The sequence below is a fragment of the Cydia splendana genome, chromosome 21, assembly GCF_910591565.1.
Source record: "Cydia splendana chromosome 21, ilCydSple1.2, whole genome shotgun sequence".
In the NCBI taxonomy this organism is placed as follows: domain Eukaryota; kingdom Metazoa; phylum Arthropoda; class Insecta; order Lepidoptera; family Tortricidae; genus Cydia; species Cydia splendana.
This window is the reverse complement of record NC_085980.1, coordinates 10288520-10310712: the sequence shown is the minus strand read 5'-3', so window position 1 is coordinate 10310712 and position 22193 is coordinate 10288520. Positions and strand designations below refer to the sequence as shown.

The 22193-nt window shown below is 42.4% G+C and overlaps 1 protein-coding gene and 1 long non-coding RNA gene across 2 annotated transcripts in view; both read right to left on the bottom strand.

Annotated features, from left to right (window-relative positions):
* Positions 1-22193, bottom strand: part of LOC134801070 (uncharacterized) — a 105445-nt gene that overhangs the window by 5631 nt on the left and 77621 nt on the right. The window lies entirely within an intron of this gene.
* On the bottom strand, positions 2845-21595 carry LOC134801337 (negative elongation factor A). The gene is made up of 11 exons (XM_063773878.1): positions 21339-21595; positions 18258-18512; positions 17630-17807; positions 16285-16452; positions 8205-9644; positions 7058-7164; positions 6648-6812; positions 5927-6004; positions 4690-4773; positions 4031-4130; positions 2845-3540 (listed from the first exon to the last, which is right to left on the bottom strand). Exons 1-11 carry the CDS (start codon positions 21546-21548, stop codon positions 3275-3277), a joined length of 3051 nt encoding a protein of 1016 aa, XP_063629948.1. The 5' UTR covers positions 21549-21595; the 3' UTR covers positions 2845-3274.

Genomic DNA, 22193 nt, shown 5'->3' with positions numbered 1-22193 from the left:
ATATGATCGTAATGTCGAATCACTTCGTCAAAAATATGACCAGACAGGCTAAAACGCTCTGATATTGCCCCAAATGTTCGCCAGGCCAAAACAACAACTACAAAGAACCTAATCTTAACTTGTCTTAACTGACGCTCTGATTGGCTATTGAGACGACGGGCTGCTAGTTGTTGGCCGAGAGGACGGTGGAGCCGGGGGGTATCTTCTGCGGCACCATGCCGTCTATGTGCCGGTACTTCTTGAGGCGCGTCCACTGGTAGTTTTTGTAGTTAAGCTAAGTTATCATGCCAAATATCGGCTTCTTAGCTTTATCAGAAGGGTTTTAAAAATTAACTGTAATTTTTCCAGAATACTCCTCTCCCAGACAATTAATAATATGATCGTAATGTCGAATCACTTCGTCAAAAATATGACCAGACAGGCTAAAACGCTCTGATATTGCCCCAAATGTTCGCCAGGCCAAAACAACAACTACAAAGAACCTAATCTTAACTTGTCTTAACTGACGCTCTGATTGGCTATTGAGACGACGGGCTGCTAGTTGTTGGCCGAGAGGACGGTGGAGCCGGGGGGTATCTTCTGCGGCACCATGCCGTCTATGTGCCGGTACTTCTTGAGGCGCGTCCACTGGTAGTTTTTGTAGTTAAGCTAAGTTATCATGCCAAATATCGGCTTCTTAGCTTTATCAGAAGGGTTTTAAAAATTAACTGTAATTTTTCCAGAATACTCCTCTCCCAGACAATTAATAATATGATCGTAATGTCGAATCACTTCGTCAAAAATATGACCAGACAGGCTAAAACGCTCTGATATTGCCCCAAATGTTCGCCAGGCCAAAACAACAACTACAAAGAACCTAATCTTAACTTGTCTTAACTGACGCTCTGATTGGCTATTGAGACGACGGGCTGCTAGTTGTTGGCCGAGAGGACGGTGGAGCCGGGGGGTATCTTCTGCGGCACCATGCCGTCTATGTGCCGGTACTTCTTGAGGCGCGTCCACTGGTAGTTTTTGTAGTTAAGCTAAGTTATCATGCCAAATATCGGCTTCTTAGCTTTATCAGAAGGGTTTTAAAAATTAACTGTAATTTTTCCAGAATACTCCTCTCCCAGACAATTAATAATATGATCGTAATGTCGAATCACTTCGTCAAAAATATGACCAGACAGGCTAAAACGCTCTGATATTGCCCCAAATGTTCGCCAGGCCAAAACAACAACTACAAAGAACCTAATCTTAACTTGTCTTAACTGACGCTCTGATTGGCTATTGAGACGACGGGCTGCTAGTTGTTGGCCGAGAGGACGGTGGAGCCGGGGGGTATCTTCTGCGGCACCATGCCGTCTATGTGCCGGTACTTCTTGAGGCGCGTCCACTGGTAGTTTTTGTAGTTAAGCTAAGTTATCATGCCAAATATCGGCTTCTTAGCTTTATCAGAAGGGTTTTAAAAATTAACTGTAATTTTTCCAGAATACTCCTCTCCCAGACAATTAATAATATGATCGTAATGTCGAATCACTTCGTCAAAAATATGACCAGACAGGCTAAAACGCTCTGATATTGCCCCAAATGTTCGCCAGGCCAAAACAACAACTACAAAGAACCTAATCTTAACTTGTCTTAACTGACGCTCTGATTGGCTATTGAGACGACGGGCTGCTAGTTGTTGGCCGAGAGGACGGTGGAGCCGGGGGGTATCTTCTGCGGCACCATGCCGTCTATGTGCCGGTACTTCTTGAGGCGCGTCCACTGGTAGTTTTTGTAGTTAAGCTAAGTTATCATGCCAAATATCGGCTTCTTAGCTTTATCAGAAGGGTTTTAAAAATTAACTGTAATTTTTCCAGAATACTCCTCTCCCAGACAATTAATAATATGATCGTAATGTCGAATCACTTCGTCAAAAATATGACCAAAGACAGGCTAAAACGCTCTGATATTGCCCCAAATTTTCGCCAGGCCAAAACAACAACTATAAAGAACCCAATCTTAACTTGTCTTAAATGACGCTCTGATTGGCTATTGAGACGACGGGCTGCTGGTTGTTGGCCGAGATGACGGTGGAGCCGGGGGGTATCTTCTGCGGCACCATGCCGTCTATGTGCCGGTACTTCTTAAGGCGCGTCCACCGGCAGTTTTTGTAATAAAGCTAAGTTATCATGCCAAATATCAGCTTCTTAGCTTTATCAGGAGTGTTTAAAAAATTAACTGACATCTTTCTGGAATGCCCCTTTACCAGACAATCAATAATATGATCAAAATGTCGAAACACTTCCGTCAAAATTATGACCAAAAACAGGCTAAAACGCTCTGATATTGCCCCAAATTTTATGAGAAGTGTAAAAAAAATTAACTGACATTTTTCTAGAATGCCCCTCTGCCAGACAATCAATAATATGATCGAAATATCGAAACATTTCGTCAAAAATATGACCAAAGACAGGCTAAAACGCTCTGATATTGCCCCAAATGTTTGCCAGGCCAAAACAACAACTACAAAGAACCTAATCTTAACTTGTCTTAACTGACGCTCTGATTGGCTATTGAGACGACGGGCTGCTGGTTGTTGGCCGAGATGACGGTGGAACCGGGTGGTATCTTCTGCGGCACCATGCCGTCTATGTGCCGGTACTTCTTGAGGCGCGTCCACTGGCAGCTAATGTTGTTAAGCTAAGTTATCAAACGTTATCATGCCAAATATCGGCTTTATAGCTTTATCGGAAGTGTTTAAAATACTAACTGACATCTTTCTGGAAGGCCCCTTTACCAGACAATCAATAATATGACCAAAATGTCGAAACACTTCCGTCAAAAATATGACCAAAGACAGGCTAAAACGCTCTGATATTGCCCCAAAATTTCGCCAGGCCAAAAGTACAACTATAAAGAACCTAATCTTAACTTGTCTTAACTGACGCTCTGATTGGCTATTGAGACGACGGGCTGCTGGTTATTGGCCGAGATGACGGTGGAGCCGGGGGGTATCTTCTGCGGCACCATGCCGTCTATGTGCCGGTACTTCTTGAGGCGCGTCCACTGGCCGTTTTTGTAGTTAAGCTAAGTTATCATGCCAAATATCGGCTTCTTAGCTTTATGAGAAGTGAAAAAAAAAACTGTCATTTTTCTAGAATGCCCCTCTGCCAGACAATCAATAATATGATCAAAATGTCGTAACACTTCGTCAAAAATATGACCAAAGACAGGCTAAAACGCTCTGATATTGCCCCAATTTTTTGCCAGGCCAAAACAACTATAAAGAACCTAATCTTAACTTGTCTTAACTGACGCTCTGATTGGCTATTGAGACGACGGGTTGCTGGTTGTTGGCCGAGATGACGGTGGAGCCGGGGGGTATCTTCTGCGGCACCATGCCGTCTATGTGCCGGTACTTCTTGAGGCGCGTCCACTGGCCGTTGTTGTAATTCATCTGGAAGTGCATCTCTGAGAGCATGGTGAGGTAGGTGTCGTCGGACTGCAGCACGTTTTCGATGTTCTCTGACAGTTTTATTGTCACTATGTTGCCTAGGTTCGGACAGGGGTTATCTGGAAGAGAGGGGATTCGTTTTAGTCAAATGAAACATTTTGAATTATTTCAAATAACAGTACCGTGAATCGTGCAGTGGAAAGTAAACTTCAAATTTAAAGTGACTATTTTTCATTGATCGAGAGTGGGGTTTTTCAAACTAGGTCTGTGAGCTCTTACTTGTCAAATTTCTTTGTCCAATGTGTATTTGCGTCCCACATTTTGCTTAGTGAGGAGAGTGAGACGCAATCCACATTGGACAGGTGGAATACTAACCTTAGCCAAAAGTCCGCAAAAAGAACCGGAAGAGGCGAAGGCCTGATCGTAGTTTTGAGTCAAAAATCTCCAACCTTACTAGTGTGATCAGTTGATTTCAAATATACATTTATTATTTTCATAAGTTCGGCGTGTGTTCGTGTGTATCTAGTTCAAGTTAACGTTTTGGAGTTTATGAGTACACATGCCGTGTTAAAATCTTTGGGTTAATAATGTAAAGATTATAAGGTTTACCTCTGGAGCCAGCCATGAAACCGAGTATGAGCGCCTTCTCGGGCCGCGTGACTCTGTTGGCGTTGCGGAACATATCTTGCGCTTCCAACATTTGTTCGCGCTGCAATACAGACAAATAACATACATTGTTATTTAGTACGTTACCAAATGTTGTTTTCCAATGGCAAATTAATGAGTTACTATAAAAAAGCTAACATTAAGTATTGTAATATTTAATAAACCATAGAAGGTAGGATCCTATAGAAGTGGTATACGCGTGCCTCCGCGAGGGACAAAACATACGCAATGCGACACTATGATTGGTCTAATTTATTTGTTGCCCACATAACCCATACTACATTTACGGTGGGGAATAAAAAACAATAATAGCGCTTTCGCTGCTACTTCTACTGAAAGATACATTAGACTATCCCATTCGGTCATTTCCCCCCACCCCTCAACCTCATGCCAGATCCAGTTATATACTTGATTCATATCATAAACAGATCTTTAAGCTTTTTGTTCACCGTTTTCAAGAAATCGGAGAATGTGTATAAAAAGCGACAAAGAAATCCCGACGAATTGAAAACACCCCTTTTCTGGATGTCACAGTAAAAAAGGTGTAGTATAATATAAGAGATTTAACGTAAAATAAGAACAGAGAAGGCAGATAATCGTACCGTGAGCGACAGCCCCCTACGCGGCAGCAGCGGCTGCGCCGGCGTCGCCGCCGCTGCGGGGCCGACCCCACCCGTCACCTGCACCTGAAACACATACACACTTTACTAATTGCGACAATTTTAAAGTAATATTTAAATTTTAATCAGCATCATCGACTCGACGACCGGTCTGGCTGGCCTAGTGGGTAGTGACCCTGCCTATGAAGCCGATGGTCCCGGGTTCGAATCCTGGTAAGGGCATTTATTTGTATGATGATACAGATATTTGTTCCTGAGTCATGGTTGTTTCTATATATTTAAGTATTTATATATATCGTTGTCTGAGTACCCACAACACAAGACTTCTTGAGCTTACCGTGGGGCTTAGTCAATTTGTGTAAAAAATGTCCTATAATATTTATTTTATTTTTATTTGTTATCATCCTAGCCTTCAGTCGCCCACTCCTGAGCATAGGCCTCTCATCGTGTACGCCACTTATCCCGGTCCTGGGCTAGTCTCATCCAAAAGTGCCCCGCGATTTTTCGAATGTCATCCACCCAACGAGCCAATGGACGCCAGGCGCTTTTTTCATCCGAAAGCAGCCACCAATCCGTCAACATTTTGGTCCACTTGCCATCACTCTGCCTAGCAACATGTCCCGCCCAACTCCATTTAATCTTGGTGATGACGTCACCCACGTCTCGCACCTTGGTGTGGCGTCGGATTTCGACATTTCTCACTCGGTCTTGCAGTTTAATGCCGAGCATGGTGAGCAATAATAGTTTCAAAATTTTACTTTTAGTTTGTAAATGAAAAATCACTTTTTTTTTCGTTAACATTTCCTATATAATTAAATCAAAATCGTTCTACTATAGTAACGTTCACACGAGCATTCTGTTTACGGAATACTGAACACTGCACGTATACTACTAAAACGGGTTCCTGCAGAAGACCGTACCCGCAAAAAACTGCATGGTCACTCGGTCTTGCAGTTTAATGCCGAGCATGGTGAGCAATAATAGTTTCAAATTTTTACTTTTAGTTTGTAAATGAAAAATCCACTTTTTTTTCGTTAACATTTCCTATATAATTAAATCAAAATCGTTCTACTATAGTAACGTTCACACGAGCATTCTGTTTACGGAATACTGAACACTGCACGTATACTACTAAAACGGGTTCCTGCAGAAGACCGTACCCGCAAAAAACTGCATGTTCAGTGGGAAAGAGCCCTAATAGTATAAATAATGTACATACCACGGGCTGCGGCTGCGGTTGCGGCGGCGGCACCACCTGTAGCGTGGGCCGCGCCGCCTGGACCACTGTTTGTGTCACCTGGAACCAAAAACAATGAATAAAAAGGGTCAAGTGCGAGTCGGACTCGCGTTTCAAGGGTTCCGTACATTATTCAATTTTTAACAATGTATTTTTTTTATGTGGAACTGGAATGCCCGACGGGTCGGATCCAAAACTAAGTAATTAAGTCCGACTCACGCTTGACTGCACATTTCTAATAGGTTTTCCTGTCATCTATAGGTAAAGAACTATTTTGTGAATGTAGTTTCGGAGATAAAGGGGGGGGAGTGGTCGGACAAACAAACAGACAGACGCACGAGGGATCCTATAAGGGTTCTTTTTTTTTTCCTTTTGAAGTACGGAGCCCTAAAAATAGTTATTAGGTCAAGAGCGGCTACACACGTAGTGCGCGTTTACACAAACCGAGCTACTTCGCCTGACAATTTCTTCGCAAAGTGACTCGTTACGTATGGACCCAAAGGCAACGCTTTCCAAGTAATCAAATACTTTGGTTTGATATTTCTGGGTATTTAAAGTCTGTCAAGCCATTTCCGTCAGGACAAAAAAGCGAGAAATTAAAAAATTATGTTGGCATAAAGGGTTATCGTCCCATAGAAAATTTGAATTTCGTGCCTTTTTCTACTGAGAAAGTTGTTTGACCGGCTCGACTATATTTACGTACCGGTTTGATGTTCTGCAGTAGCACAGCCTTGCCTCCAGGTTGCAGCAGCACAGCAGAAGTGTTCAGGAGTGTTGGCGCCGACAGTAGGAGTGGTTTGGTTCCGCCCTGGCCCGCTATCAATAGTTTGCCTTGTTGGCCGATTACGATCGGTTTCGCACCGGTGCCCTGTCAAGTAAACAATATAATTGATAATTTTAGTTTATCAGTGTTAGTAATACTCCTCAAGATTTTTTTTAATTTTAATGTGCCGTACATAATTATTATTATATACATAGTATATACATGTTTCTTTTTTTTTGTGATAAAGGAAGACAAAAATAGCTAAATATTATAATATTAAAAATATCACTCATGATTAGTAAATGTAAATAGGTAGGAGGTTTAGGAAGTGATAAGAATATAGGTGTTACCTGGTGGACGAGCATGGGGCTGGGCGGCGGCGGACGCTCGGCCGCGGCGGAGGGGGGAGGGGGGGAGGCGCGAGGGGGGGACGCCGGCGTCGGCTCCACCGCCACGGCTGGGGGATAAACATAGTGTCAATTACATTTATTTCTATACTAACAATACCATCATACTCGCAAGCCTAGCTAAGTACCTCCCGGCAAAACAAAGTATCGAAGCAAAAATTAATTCATAAAAAGTAATTAGTATATGAAGATTACGCTCATTATGAAACCGACCGTTAGGCGTTAACCTTCTCGAATTGTACGAAGATTAAATCTACTGCAACCGTGTGCATCTGTAGTCTTCGACGATCAAAAAGTTACCTGACCGACGATGGACTTGTAGGCCTGTGCACACCGGCTTTCGTATACGTAACGTGCACATGCGCTAAAATGGTGGAGTTTCACACGCACACGTCACGCAAGCGGTATGCCGTCTCTCATAAGGATCTGTATACTTACAACGCCGCGCGTCACGCACACGCAGCCGTTGTGCACAAGCATTAACACTTTAACAATAAACTTTTCACCTCAGCAGCGCGAACAAGGGTACTTTGCTGCTTAAAAACAGTGAGCAAAATGCGATTTTGCTCACTGAGTCATTTTGTCTCACTCAGTGAGCAAAATGCGATTTTGCTCACTGAGTGAGACAAAATGACATTCAAGTGACCTTTATAGTCAAATGTCATTTCAACATGCGGGGTCTAATACAAGTTCGATATACTTGGGTTCTATTATCTCTGTCCCTCTAGGTATGTTCTCACTGCTTAGGGTGAAAAATTATGTGTACTACACGAGATCAAAGTTATTTACATCTCGTGCGCTTTTGAATCCCTTACTACGCTCAAGATTCTAAATTATAGAATCTTTCGCTTGCACGGGACTCAAAATAAGCACTCGAAGAAATATCAAACTTTGATCTCTTGTCGTACAAATAACTATTACATATAAGACCACATAAAGATAAATTCGCTTCCCAGGACTTGAATCCGGGAGCGTCGGCTTTATAGGCAGGGCCCCTCCCCACCAGGCCAGACAGGTGATACAAATAATACGTACCGGCGGGGTTGTCCTCCTGCTTGGGCATCTGGTAGTTGTTGAGGATAATACGTACCGGCGGGGTTGTCCTCCTGCTTGGGCATCTGGTAGTTGTTGAGGATAATACGTACAGGCGGGGTTGTCGTCCCGCTTGGGCATCTGGTAGTTGTTGAGGATAATACGTACCGGCGGGGTTGTCCTCCCGCTTGGGCATCTGGTAGTTGTTGAGGATAATACGTACCGGCGGGGTTGTCCTCCTGCTTGGGCATCTGGTAGTTGTTGAGGATAATACGTACCGGCGGGGTTGTCCTCCTGCTTGGGCATCTGGTAGTTGTTGAGGATAATACGTACCGGCGGGGTTGTCCTCCTGCTTGGGCATCTGGTAGTTGTTGAGGATAATACGTACAGGCGGGGTTGTCCTCCTGCTTGGGCATCTGGTAGTTGTTGAGGATAATACGTACCGGCGGGGTTGTCCTCCTGCTTGGGCATCTGGTAGTTGTTGAGGATAATACGTACCGGCGGGGTTGTCCTCCTGCTTGGGCATCTGGTAGTTGTTGAGGATAATACGTACAGGCGGGGTTGTCCTCCCGCTTGGGCATCTGGTAGTTGTTGAGGATAATACGTACCGGCGGGGTTGTCCTCCCGCTTGGGCATCTGGTAGTTGTTGAGGATAATACGTACCGGCGGGGTTGTCCTCCTGCTTGGGCATCTGGTAGTTGTTGAGGATAATACGTACAGGCGGGGTTGTCCTCCTGCTTGGGCATCTGGTAGTTGTTGAGGATAATACGTACCGGCGGGGTTGTCCTCCTGCTTGGGCATCTGGTAGTTGTTGAGGATAATACGTACCGGCGGGGTTGTCCTCCTGCTTGGGCATCTGGTAGTTGTTGAGGATAATACGTACCGGCGGGGTTGTCCTCCTGCTTGGGCATCTGGTAGTTGTTGAGGATAATACGTACAGGCGGGGTTGTCCTCCTGCTTGGGCATCTGGTAGTTGTTGAGGATAATACGTACAGGCGGGGTTGTCCTCCTGCTTGGGCATCTGGTAGTTGTTGAGGATAATACGTACAGGCGGGGTTGTCCTCCTGCTTGGGCATCTGGTAGTTGTTGAGGATAATACGTACCGGCGGGGTTGTCCTCCTGCTTGGGCATCTGGTAGTTGTTGAGGATAATACGTACAGGCGGGGTTGTCCTCCTGCTTGGGCATCTGGTAGTTGTTGAGGATAATACGTACCGGCGGGGTTGTCCTCCTGCTTGGGCATCTGGTAGTTGTTGAGGATAATACGTACCGGCGGGGTTGTCCTCCTGCTTGGGCATCTGGTAGTTGTTGAGGATAATACGTACCGGCGGGGTTGTCCTCCTGCTTGGGCATCTGGTAGTTGTTGAGGATAATACGTACAGGCGGGGTTGTCCTCCTGCTTGGGCATCTGGTAGTTGTTGAGGCCGCGCGCGTAGTCGGGCGGCGGCGACGCGGGCGCCGCCACCGCCGGCTTCTTGGCCGCCGCCGCCTCCTCCAACTCTGCTCACACAATTACAATCATAATTATTCATTGGTTTAACATCAATCAATTCATAAATTCTTGGGATTACTTATCAAACGGACCCCAGGCTCCCATGAGCCGTGGTAAAATGCCGTGATAACGCGAGGAAGGAAGAAGATTCATTTATTCAACATAGGTTATACGGTGTTACAGTTCAGTTAATTTCACTATGTGGCGGTTTAAGGCGTACAAATTTTGAAAGTATGCATGTCAAAATATAATAGGATGTATTTACGTATTCGATGGGGCCTTTAGAAGGAACCAAGCTCATGTTCCCAACATAAGCATGAAATGGGCTGGTAAGTGATGTCTAGCAACTTGATGCCACCCCTGCATAGAGTCAAGCGGAGGCCAATTAAATTAATTAAAATTAGGCCTCCTTTACCTTACAAAATTTTGTTCTGAAATTCTTTTACAACTGGACAAAATTTAAAATACTATTTTCGTTCGTTTTTTTTAGCATTAGAAAGAACTTGAAAGAAGGTAAGCGATCTAGACACGTCTTTTAATTGAAAAACGCTTTTTAAAAATCAATAACTATTACTTATGAAAGCAGAAGAATATAAATGAATGTATTAGATTCGTAATTGTTTAGTAGATTGTTAACCAATAACCAAGGGTGGAGAGTGAACCATTTCACCCGATATATTTTGGCGCTCGAACGAAGAGAGAGCGCCAATAGTTCGAGGGTGAAATGGTTACTTTTCAACCGACGAAAAAAAAAAACGGAGGAGGTTCTCAAGTCGACGCGTATATTTTTTTTTTTTTATTTTTTTTATGTATGACCACGCATAACTTTATACAGAGATGTTCGATTTTGATAATTATTTTTTTATTGGAAAGGGTATACCCCGAAGTTGGTCCCATATAAATTTGGAAAAAAAAATCCAACCTTAAGGGTAGGAAAATAGGGGATGATTGATTTTTTCACTCACCGATTGTAACGTATGACCACGCATAACCTTTTACAGAGTAGTCGTAATAATAATAAAAATTTGGAAAAAATCCTACCCTAAGGGTGGGACAATAGGGGTAATTTATTTATATTACAGAACAAAATAATAGTTAAAGTAGGATTATTAATATAACAGTTAATAGCTAAAGCAAGGTAGGTAGCTATTTTAAAAGTGATCAAAAATTAAGCATGTAATAATTTGTATAAATTATAGCCACAGAAAATTATAAAATAAAAACTTTTTAACAAAAAAAATAACCGCCGAAAAAAAACTAAAAGGAAATGAAAAAACCGGCACTAACACGAAACGAGTCGACCAACAAAAACAATAGCACACTGAAAAGAAAAAAATAATTATTTTGTCTTCAATAACGCAAGTGAATACCTATGAACTATGTATATACATACTTCTGAAATCAATCACACAAATCTGCGTATTTATATATTTACAATCTGTTATTTTTGGAGTCGGTGCCAGCCTCAAACAAACTTGAGCACCTTAGTGAAGCACCTGCACCGACTCCAAAAATAACAGATTGTAAATATTAGGTCATTACCTATGAAATTGGCGTTTTGTTCGGAGAATTTCAACGAAACACGAATTTCCATACAATTAATTTTGCGGATATTTTTTTGATGGCTAATTCAAACCAAACAAAATTTTTCCAGTAATTTTTGACACCTTTAAGGTATGTTTTCAATATCTCCATTTCTTGAAAATTGGTACCATTAGAAAAATATAAGTAATTTTAATACTCGAACCGACAGCACATGAAAAGACCTATTTTCAAGGCTTAATTCTGAACACTTAACAATAAAAAATAACAATTAATTGCTGTCAAGCAGTTTGGCGAAATCATATTGTAGTTTTATTGTAATTGTGTATGTACTTTTGTAAAAAAAAAAAAAACTAGGATCAGACTTATATCTATGAACAAAAACGCCAATTTCATAGGTAAGGACCTAATATATAAATACGCAGATTTGTGTGATTTATTTCAGAAGTATGTATATACATAGTTCATAGGTATTCACTTGCGTTATTGAAGACAAAATAATTATTTTTTTCTTTTCAGTGTGCTATTGTTTTTGTTGGTCGACTCGTTTCGTGTTAGTGCCGGTTTTTTCATTTCCTTTTAGTTTTTTTTCGGCGGTTATTTTTTACCCGAGTTAAACACTCTACTTTTCATTTCGACTATGAGGAAAGTCAAACACGAGAAATGTAGGTTGATAATTGGTAAGTATTTAAGAAGATTTTCAAGTTCACTTGATGCTTTGTATTCATCACTGATTTAAGCAAAGAGTAATTGCTCCAAAGTGTGGAAGGTTGTAATGATTTAGTTAGACATTTCACTAAAATAAGCCAAATATTCGTTTTCCGACAGCGACTTCACTTTTTTAACGCTTCTCCGATTCATGAACTGCTCGTATGCCTTTAGGTATCTTTGTTTTGAAGATGCAGGTAAAAGATTATCAACCACTGTTTTTGCTTCTTCTTTAACAGATTCAGGAGTTAATTCTATGTTTAAGCCACTCGAATCACTTGAAAAATCCATTTTGAACCAGAGCAAGTAATGTCTCAACAGTTTATTCAGTACCATACCTATTCCCGCCTTTTCCTAATTAGTTTTTTTTTTCTATTTTATCAAAATAAAAATGTTGCTACTGCCAAAATATTTATTATTGTGTATAATAATTATACTATAGTTGGTCAAACCAAATTGTCAGTAAATAAGAACAAACAAAACTATACTCATCCTTATTTTTTGGGTGCTAGTACTAGTGTAAGACAAAGATAGTATGATTCTCTCTGTCTATATTTGAAATGAGACAGCCCTTTGACAAACTATACTTGTATTTAATATTAAAATGTATAAAACTAACATAAATATTTGTTAATAAATTAATATAAATGACAATGAATGTTTATTAAAATATTATCATTACATTCATTCATTCAGTTTCACTTTTTTTAAGGCGCGTATACCTACATTATATTAAGGCCGTTTCAGACACATCCCAATTTAAGATCGGTTTGTCTATGGTTTTAGATTTTTTGCCAATCTAAATGTAAACGGCGCCAATTTCAGTCATGCGGAAGCTAATATGAGAGCTTTTAACTGAATAATATGGCATATATGGCTGTTAGCCGTTGCAAGTAAAAATTAAAAAAAAATTACTTTCCACCCTAGGGTGGGAAATGCAATTTTCCACCCGGTTATTAGCCTATGAAAGGTGAACTTTCCGAACAGGAGAGATGAAAACATATTTGCCGTAACTTATTTTTAAAACGTGTTTTTCAATTAAAAGACAAGATCGATTACCTTATTTCTAATGATAAAAAACCGGGCAAGTGCGAGTCGGACCCGCGCGCAAAGGGTTCCGTACCATAATGCAAAAAACGGCAAAAAAAACGGTCACCCATCCAAGTACTAACCCCGCCCGACGTTGCTTAACTTCGGTCAAAAATCACGTTTGTTGTATGGGAGCCCCACTTAAATCTTTATTTGTGACGTTCCACGGGAAAAGGTACCTTATGAGGGTTTCTAGTTTCGGAGATATGAAATGTTTTGTAAAGAGGTGAAAAAATGCTAAATTTTTTTTTATTGTGTGATCTGAAACCTTAATGCGTAACGTTTGTTTACCTGTTTTTATTTTTGTTATAAGTTAGTTATAAGCCTAGTAATGTCGTCTCAGAGTTTAGTAGAAAAGGTACCTTATGGAAAAAAGATTGAAAATTCCCAAAAAGACTACTCAATACGGGAAAAGAAGTTTGGTAGAGAACTGTATTAGCATTCTGCAAAACTAATTTGATAATTTCAGTTCTGGTTGGGGCGCCTCGCAAATATTATAACCGTACATAGACCGACATCACAATTCCAAGTAGCCTGCTATTATACCAAAGTTACTCTCGTCAAGTCTTTCTTAACTAGAATAATCTTCATTTGGTTTGGTCGCATGCAATAAATCAGCCATTGGTTTGCTGAAAAATGCCAATACCCGACGCATTACCTTATGGAATATCTGAGGTCATTGAACCTCAATGCCGCTTATCTTCAATAGAAACCGAAATATATTATTGATAAGAAATAGACGATTTATACCATTACCAAAATATTATTAGTTTATCCTAACTGTTCCATCATCATCATCATGCCTCATCATGTAACTTAATCACAAGGTACCTTTTCATTACATACAAATTATTGGTCTTTTTTAAGATTATTATGACGAGGAACTAATTAAATTTGGGGTAGTTTAATGTAAATTAATATTTTCTATTCATAAAAGATAAACTGTAATATGATTGATATTTTGTAGTGATGTATTATTAGATTTATTTCCATAAGGTACCTTTTCGTAAATGTATGGAGCAAATACTGTTATTGTTATGTAAGTTTAAAGTGGCATAAGGGGTTAAATATAGTATTTAGTTGGGGTTTTAGGATTTATTTCATTTGAATGACAGAATTTCTTTCATATGTGCTCAGAAAAATTGATTGTGTGTGACATTAAAAGTAAAAATATTCAATTTTGTGATTTTATATGAAAAAGTCAGGAAATACATTTTCACCTCTAAATCGGTATTGTTTTTTACTTAAACTGTCTGTCAGTGTCGTTTTCTAATAGATAAAATTTAAATCTTGAGAGCTCATTGCAATCAATCGTGAAAATGAAATAAAACTTTATTTTCAAGAGATTGGTTAATATACACATAAATCAGTCGATATCAAAAGTTTCTATTTGCATTACAGAACAAGTCGCAATATTTTTTTAATCTCAGATATATAAGGTATTATTATTTGTAGTCAACTATGTAACTTACTTCAGGAACATAGTTTTTTAGGCGGCTAAACTTAAAACTTCTCTATCGTAAAGTTGCTCATTTCACAACATTATTTTCAAAAAATCATATCTCTGTAACTACGCAACCTAGAAGGTTGATCTTTTGTGTTATCGATAGCTTATTTATTGTAGATTACTGGGGTATGCATAACTCCATACCCGCCATAAGGTACCTTTGACCGTGGGACGTCACATTTTATTCTGTTTTTAGTATTTGTTGTTATAGCGGCAACAGAAATACATCTGTGAAAATTTCAACTGTCTAGCTATCACGGTTCGTGAGATACAGCCTGGTGACAGACGGACGGACGGACGGACGGACGGACAGCGGAATCTTAGTAATAGGGTCCCGTTTTTACCCTTTGGGCACGGAACCCTAAAAACGAACTATAATTACTAACCGTTCTTGCGTCTCCTTTTAGCGTGAGCGTGTGCAATGGGCTGGTCGGCGATGTCGAGCAGCTTGATGCCGGCGCTGCGCGGCGGCGGGCGCGCCGCGGCGGCCGCCACGCGCGAGGGCGCGCCGCCCGAGCGCGCCGCCCAGCGCGACGGCAGGCCCTTCAGAGGACAATACTAACCGTTCTTGCGTCTCCTTTTAGCGTGAGCGTGTGCAATGGGCTGGTCGGCGATGTCGAGCAGCTTGATGCCGGCGCTGCGCGGCGGCGGGCGCGCCGCGGCGGCCGCCACGCGCGAGGGCGCGCCGCCCGAGCGCGCCGCCCAGCGCGACGGCAGGCCCTTCAGAGGACAATACTAACCGTTCTTGCGTCTCCTTTTAGCGTGAGCGTGTGCAATGGGCTGGTCGGCGATGTCGAGCAGCTTGATGCCGGCGCTGCGCGGCGGCGGGCGCGCCGCGGCGGCCGCCACGCGCGAGGGCGCGCCGCCCGAGCGCGCCGCCCAGCGCGACGGCAGGCCCTTCAGAGGACAATACTAACCGTTCTTGCGTCTCCTTTTAGCGTGAGCGTGTGCAATGGGCTGGTCGGCGATGTCGAGCAGCTTGATGCCGGCGCTGCGCGGCGGCGCGCGCGCCGCGGCGGCCGCCACGCGCGAGGGCGCGCCGCCCGAGCGCGCCGCCCAGCGCGACGGCAGGCCCTTCAGAGGACAATACTAACCGTTCTTGCGTCTCCTTTTAGCGTGAGCGTGTGCAATGGGCTGGTCGGCGATGTCGAGCAGCTTGATGCCGGCGCTGCGCGGCGGCGGGCGCGCCGCGGCGGCCGCCACGCGCGAGGGCGCGCCGCCCGAGCGCGCCGCCCAGCGCGACGGCAGGCCCTTCAGAGGACAATACTAACCGTTCTTGCGTCTCCTTTTAGCGTGAGCGTGTGCAATGGGCTGGTCGGCGATGTCGAGCAGCTTGATGCCGGCGCTGCGCGGCGGCGGGCGCGCCGCGGCGGCCGCCACGCGCGAGGGCGCGCCGCCCGAGCGCGCCGCCCAGCGCGACGGCAGGCCCTTCAGAGGACAATACTAACCGTTCTTGCGTCTCCTTTTAGCGTGAGCGTGTGCAATGGGCTGGTCGGCGATGTCGAGCAGCTTGATGCCGGCGCTGCGCGGCGGCGGGCGCGCCGCGGCGGCCGCCACGCGCGAGGGCGCGCCGCCCGAGCGCGCCGCCCAGCGCGACGGCAGGCCCTTCAGAGGACAATACTAACCGTTCTTGCGTCTCCTTTTAGCGTGAGCGTGTGCAATGGGCTGGTCGGCGATGTCGAGCAGCTTGATGCCGGCGCTGCGCGGCGGCGGGCGCGCCGCGGCGGCCGCCACGCGCGAGGGCGCGCCGCCCGAGCGCGCCGCCCAGCGCGACGGCAGGCCCTTCAGAGGACAATACTAACCGTTCTTGCGTCTCCTTTTAGCGTGAGCGTGTGCAATGGGCTGGTCGGCGATGTCGAGCAGCTTGATGCCGGCGCTGCGCGGCGGCGGGCGCGCCGCGGCGGCCGCCACGCGCGAGGGCGCGCCGCCCGAGCGCGCCGCCCAGCGCGACGGCAGGCCTTTTAGTGGAGCTGGGGAAAACAATGTCACGTTACCCCCTTATTACCCCGTTTACTAAAGCTGACGAGCCGATAATAGTCGTTTGTCCCTTTCCATCGTACCGATACGTCGGAAAGGGTCAAACGATTATTATCGGCTTGTCAACTTTAGTAGACGTTTATGAATAAGGGGGTTAGATAAATGACAAAATAATTATCTTTAATAATCTCAAACCACGCCTTCTATCCTCTGCGACACCTTTAGCATGATTTCAGCTCGGTCCGACCGCTTGTTGCTCATTTTATGTGGACCGACGGGCATCGCCGTCAAAACGCCCGCAATTACGACATGAGCTTTTAAATATAACATAAACCCCAATTGCCAAATAAATAATAATAAAAAATCCTCCATTAAAAAGAAATTAAACATTTCAACCCTAAAAACTTTATACTCGAAGCAATATTTGGGTCTTGCAAATAAAAATTTTATAATTATGGTATATTCCTATTTTCACTTCTCATGCTCAAAAAGTGCACCTTTATGTCGTGCGTAGACGACATAAAATCGCATTTTATGCTCTAGAGCATAAAGTAAAATCATCTATTACGACCCTTATTGACTTAGCAATAAAGTCCAAATTCTGCCATACAAACTGCCAGCCCTGCCGGCGCGCCCCCGACCGGCGCTCTCCCGATCGGCGTGCCCCGCGCCTCCGACCGGCCCAAGAACAATTTTCTTTAGTCTTAAAGAAATACGTTAAAATAACCTAAAATATTTGATTTTTTGTATATTTTCCTCGCAATCGAAGTGAAAAGCAGAATGTACAACAAGGGCATAAATAGTTCGCTTCGCTCAGACCAAAAAATTGCCTCGGGTAAAAATGGGTCACTTTATGCCCTTGTTGTACAATCTACTATTGTCCCCATGGGGCACATAGGACTAGGTGCATTTATATGAATCGTTCCCGTCTGGCCCCAACTCATCTATGCAGGCAGCCACTTTGGGGGATGGAAAGAAAACCAATATGTGACGTCACACGGTTAAAGGTACCTTATGGCGGTTGGCGCTTACGCTATTATTAACGCCGCTCCAATATTATTGCGGCGCTATGCGATGTAAGCGCCAGCCGCCATAAGGTACCTTTTCCCGTGGAACGTCACATATTAAAAGGTCTGTTACTATTTTTCAATACAATGTCAACCAACTCACTAGTATCAGTCATCTTCCTCGGCATGCCACGACTCCGGACCGGCACCGTGGGCGCTTGAGCCTTCTTCTGGTTGGCCTGCACCTCGGCCGCCTTGGCTAGTAGTTCGCTCCGGAGCGCCACGGACTTGGGCTTGCGTTTTAGTGTGAAGTGTTTTACTGGGTTCGCTTGCTGGCCAACCTGCAATCAAGTGAAACATGATAATTTAAAGCAAATTTTACGAAACAATTTTGTCTTTCAACAAATTATACGGTAATTCTCCAGTAACTGGCCACTTTTACTAACTGGTCGCCCTAAACTAAAAATGAATTCTATGCACCTATAAACAGAATTATACTATAATTAATTATATTTATAGGTGAATAGAATTAATTTTTAGTTTAGGGCGGCCAGTTACTAAAAGTGGCCAATTACTGGCGAATTACCCTACATTCTATAAATTTATACCTCTAAAACTTCTCTATCTTCTAGATATTTTTTTGTTTTAAAATTTTAATACCTCATACATCGACTAAGGGCCTGTTTAGTTGTTTACACACGCGCGCATTCTTACTTTTGCTCCTAAATGCAAGTAATAAATGTATGAATGCTCCAATGGTAGAAGAATAAAAATATTATTATTTTACTCACCACAGATACTAAGGCATTTTTATTCAAATATAGGCACTCTAATGGCAACAATCCCAGTTCCGAATGCTTAGCCAGTGCTTTCCGGAGTTCCCCGATCATGTCACTGAAAATGGGCCGGGTCTCGTCGAACTCCGCTATCTCGGTGTTAAGGGTGCCCTGTGACGGGAAGGTTTTGAGGACCTCGGCCAACATGGCGACCCAGAGGTCCGAGTCCACCGCTGCCACTTCAATGATCTCTTCCAATTCATTTCTCCACTGAAATTAATTGTTATGAAATTTTATACGAGGCCAATAGGAGTGATTGTAACCATGGGATTGCACTGGGGGCATTCAAGAAAAGTGATGATTACGAGACACTATTTTTTTAATACTTCTGAAGCTAGGAAGCCAATATTTGATTTTACATTTGATACTTAATAATACAGATTCCTGAAGGTTATTAAGGTGGGTGCCATAAGAATGACATCCCCAACAAAGTTGACCTTTTTGTGGAATGCCCCACTGTCCCTAGAATGACAATGCAATGAATAGATTTAGGCACCATTTGATTGTAGAGTGTTTTAGCTAGAGATGCAACGGATAGTTGTGTGGCTGGATACCGGATATTCGGCCTAACCATCGGCCGAATATCCGATACGGAACTATACCTACATTTCGGTTTTTCGGGTGCGCATTCTGCAGGTTTGACCTGTTTCCTAGTGAACGTTCTCGCGGACACATTTCTAGGTTCGAAATGAGTGCGCGTGCAAGTCAGTGGAATGATTAAATTGTTTTAAAATAATAAACAAGTACGATTATGACCGTGACTGTTTCTTAAATCCATTTTGTTTACTCCAAAATCAAGCAATGTTATCCGGTATCCGGCCGGATAGTAGTTCAATATCCGGTATCCGGCCGGTAGTAGTTCAATATCCGGTATCTGGCCGGATATTAAAATAATGGCCGGATAGTAACCGAATATCCGGTGCAAGACAATTGCAATTTTGATTTGTGAAAATTAAGATTCAAATTAGAATGTAATATCAGACCTTTTTATAGGCCTCTGGGCGGCTAGAGGTTATAGCTTTAACTGCCTTTACACCAGCTACTTGTTATTCTGAAGGAATGCACTATTACCCTGGTAGACAGTGGCGGATTTGCCCTAAGGCCAAGGGGGCCCGGGCCGGGCCTAGGGCGGCAAATTGTGACAAAAAATTCGCTAATGATAACAAGAAATAACTCAAAATGTAGTGTTTATGATGGGTGCTGAGAAAGGGGCGGCTACAGGGCCTGGGGCCTAGGGCGGCAAAAACTGCAAATCCGCCACTGCTGGTAGACTTTCATAGTGGTTAGTTACATGAGTATTGGATTTAAAAACACAGTAAAGAAGAAATTATTCAACAGTGTGATAATGTGATTCTGATTTCATAAGTATCTATAAGTATACAATAGTTTTCCTGTATTTGATCCATATGCTAATGCATGCATAGCTGCAATATGTTCAAGAAGGTTTACACCTTCTATTGCTTTTTATTAAGGGTGCTGATATTATGTGAACGTGTTTGTCCAGACAATTGACCTATTATGCTGTACTTTTTACTATGATTTAAAACCGGGGACCGTTACTGGTATAACTACAAAATTAAAATATCTCATAGCACTCACAATATTTATTTGATATTATAGAATAGTATTCAGCTGGGCTAGCACATGATTGGCGCGAGATAGACTACCTGTCCCTCTTTAGTTAATACAGTTAGAAAAAGACGGGTAGTCTATCTCGCGGCGAGATACTGTCGTACCAATCATGTGCTAGGCCTCCAGGTAAGGATAATGATTGAGCAGATTGACTCAGAACAGATTTGAAGACCGGTCTGGCCTAGTGGGTAGTGACCCTGCCTGTGAAGCCGATGGTCCTGGGTTCGAATCCCAGTAAGGGCATTTATTTGTGTGATGACACAGATATTTGACCCTAGTTCTGTAGAAAGCGACCAACTTTTTATTTTTGTCAAAGTGACTTACTGCTCAATCATTATCCTGACACCCTAACTCAGTGGCTTTGGTCGCTTTCTGCATTGATGATAAAATCGAGTTAGTCGTTTTCTGCATAACTACGGTCATTTGTTCCTAAGTCATGGTTGTTTTCTATGTATTTAAGTATTTATATATTATATATATTGTTGTACCCACAACACAAGCCTTCTTGAGCTTACTGTGGGACTTGGTCAATTTATGTAAGAATGTCCTATAATAAAAAAAAAAAGAAAAAAAAGATTAGCTAAATTAAGTGCAAAAATAAAACAACCCTGATACCAAAATTGAATACCAGTTAATTTGTATGAAAAATATACTGGTATTCGGTCCCTGTTTAAAACCCAGTATCAGAATGTGCATATGGTTAATTTGAATTTCTATTAATATAATTAAAGGATAATAAACATAAGCTTGTAATGTTTACAGCTCTACATGATAATCATGACAATACAATGTAGGGCAGGTAAACATATGTTCATTTAAAATAGTTACCCTGTATAGTATAGAGCTAAAAATACAGGAGACATATAATGCGCAGTTTGAGCACGAGAAATGCATGTGAGCACAACAATATGCACCTTGTGCATTTATGCATGCCCTGAACAAATGGATTAGTCCTTGAATTGGGTACTAAGTGGAAACATCAGATTCTAGGTTATAAACACAAGCAAAATATAGGCCAGGCGGCGGCGTCGAACTGGTTATCACGAGAAAACTAGTGTTAAATATAGACCTTTTGTACAAACAAGCATTAATTAATGTATGAGAGAAATGTGTAACATTAAAATACTAATTTGTTTATCGGTGTTTACTCCCAAAAATACCACGAGTTTAGCATATCTAATCGATTCTGATGTGCAATTAGATAATAAAAAAATATTGAAATGGTAAATTTACAAAACATTTCAATTATTGTAATAAAATTATGATATGACAACAAAACTACTACATACATGCTTGTTATGCGTCTCTTTCCAACTTATGATCAGCTAGCGGAGCAGAAAGAGATATAAAACACAATATAGTTACGCAAAACCATAGAACATCAAAGAGAGAAAAGTTACATACCTCCTCAACATTTCTGCGCGGGATATGAAAGAAACTCAACAATAATTTTAGTTTCACTTGTGTTTGCAAATCTGGAAAACAATCCTTAATATTCTTTAACACTTCAGCATTTAATTGTGTACAAATTGAACCAGTTGTCCAGGAATCGTTCGATGTTCCGAGTTTATTATGGAGCCACAAGGATGTGTCACTATCCCGCACGTTCGCCATCTTGCAACTGAGATAGTGACGTGCCACTGTTGACGCATCTGCATTCAGCCATGTGCTATTTGACATATAAAATAATCGATAATATTTTATCGTCAAACGGTGCAACTTATGTTACAATATGTTGCGGAAAGAGATAGAAATGTTGCTTGCACCCTCTAACGTATAACTTGGATTAGTTTGGCCATCGTTAGCCCAATATGTGCACCAGCATACGCATATTTGACAATATTTGACAATTTAATTGTTGCAATAACTGACAATTAACGATTATTTTATAACGTGGATAACGCCATCCATCATATGCTTGGTGAAAAAAGTAAAAACTTAAGTGATAACACGTGTTTTGCCACTTTAGTCTTTTAATAGTTGTGATTTTTTTTACTGGTTTCCTAATGAAATGTGCAATAAAGAATATTACACTACATCAAATATACATTTTAAAATTAATCATATAAATTAATAATAATATTAGCGTCCTGGTCGTCTTTACGACGGCAGTTTCAGGGGCCCATCTAGTCAGCGGCGAGTCACCGCCTGCCTCGATGACGGTGTTAACATTGTTATGGCAGGTGTCCGGACCTCTTTTACAATAGCCCAGTCTCATTGTCCACCCAAACATCAATCCATAGACCGGCATACTGTTCA

What these genes read in the sequence shown, in the direction of transcription:
- LOC134801337 (XM_063773878.1), bottom strand. Translation starts at nt 21,548, where the DNA reads ATGGCGAACGTGCGGGATAGTGACACATCCTTGTGGCTCCATAATAAA. An exon ending in CGCGCAGAAATGTTGAGGAG is followed by an intron (nt 18,513 to 21,338) that starts GTATGTAACTTT and finishes AATTAATTTCAG; the next exon opens with TGGAGAAATGAATTGGAAGA. An exon ending in TTTCATGGCTGGCTCCAGAG is followed by an intron (nt 3,541 to 4,030) that starts GTAAACCTTATA and finishes CCTCTCTTCCAG; the next exon opens with ATAACCCCTGTCCGAACCTA.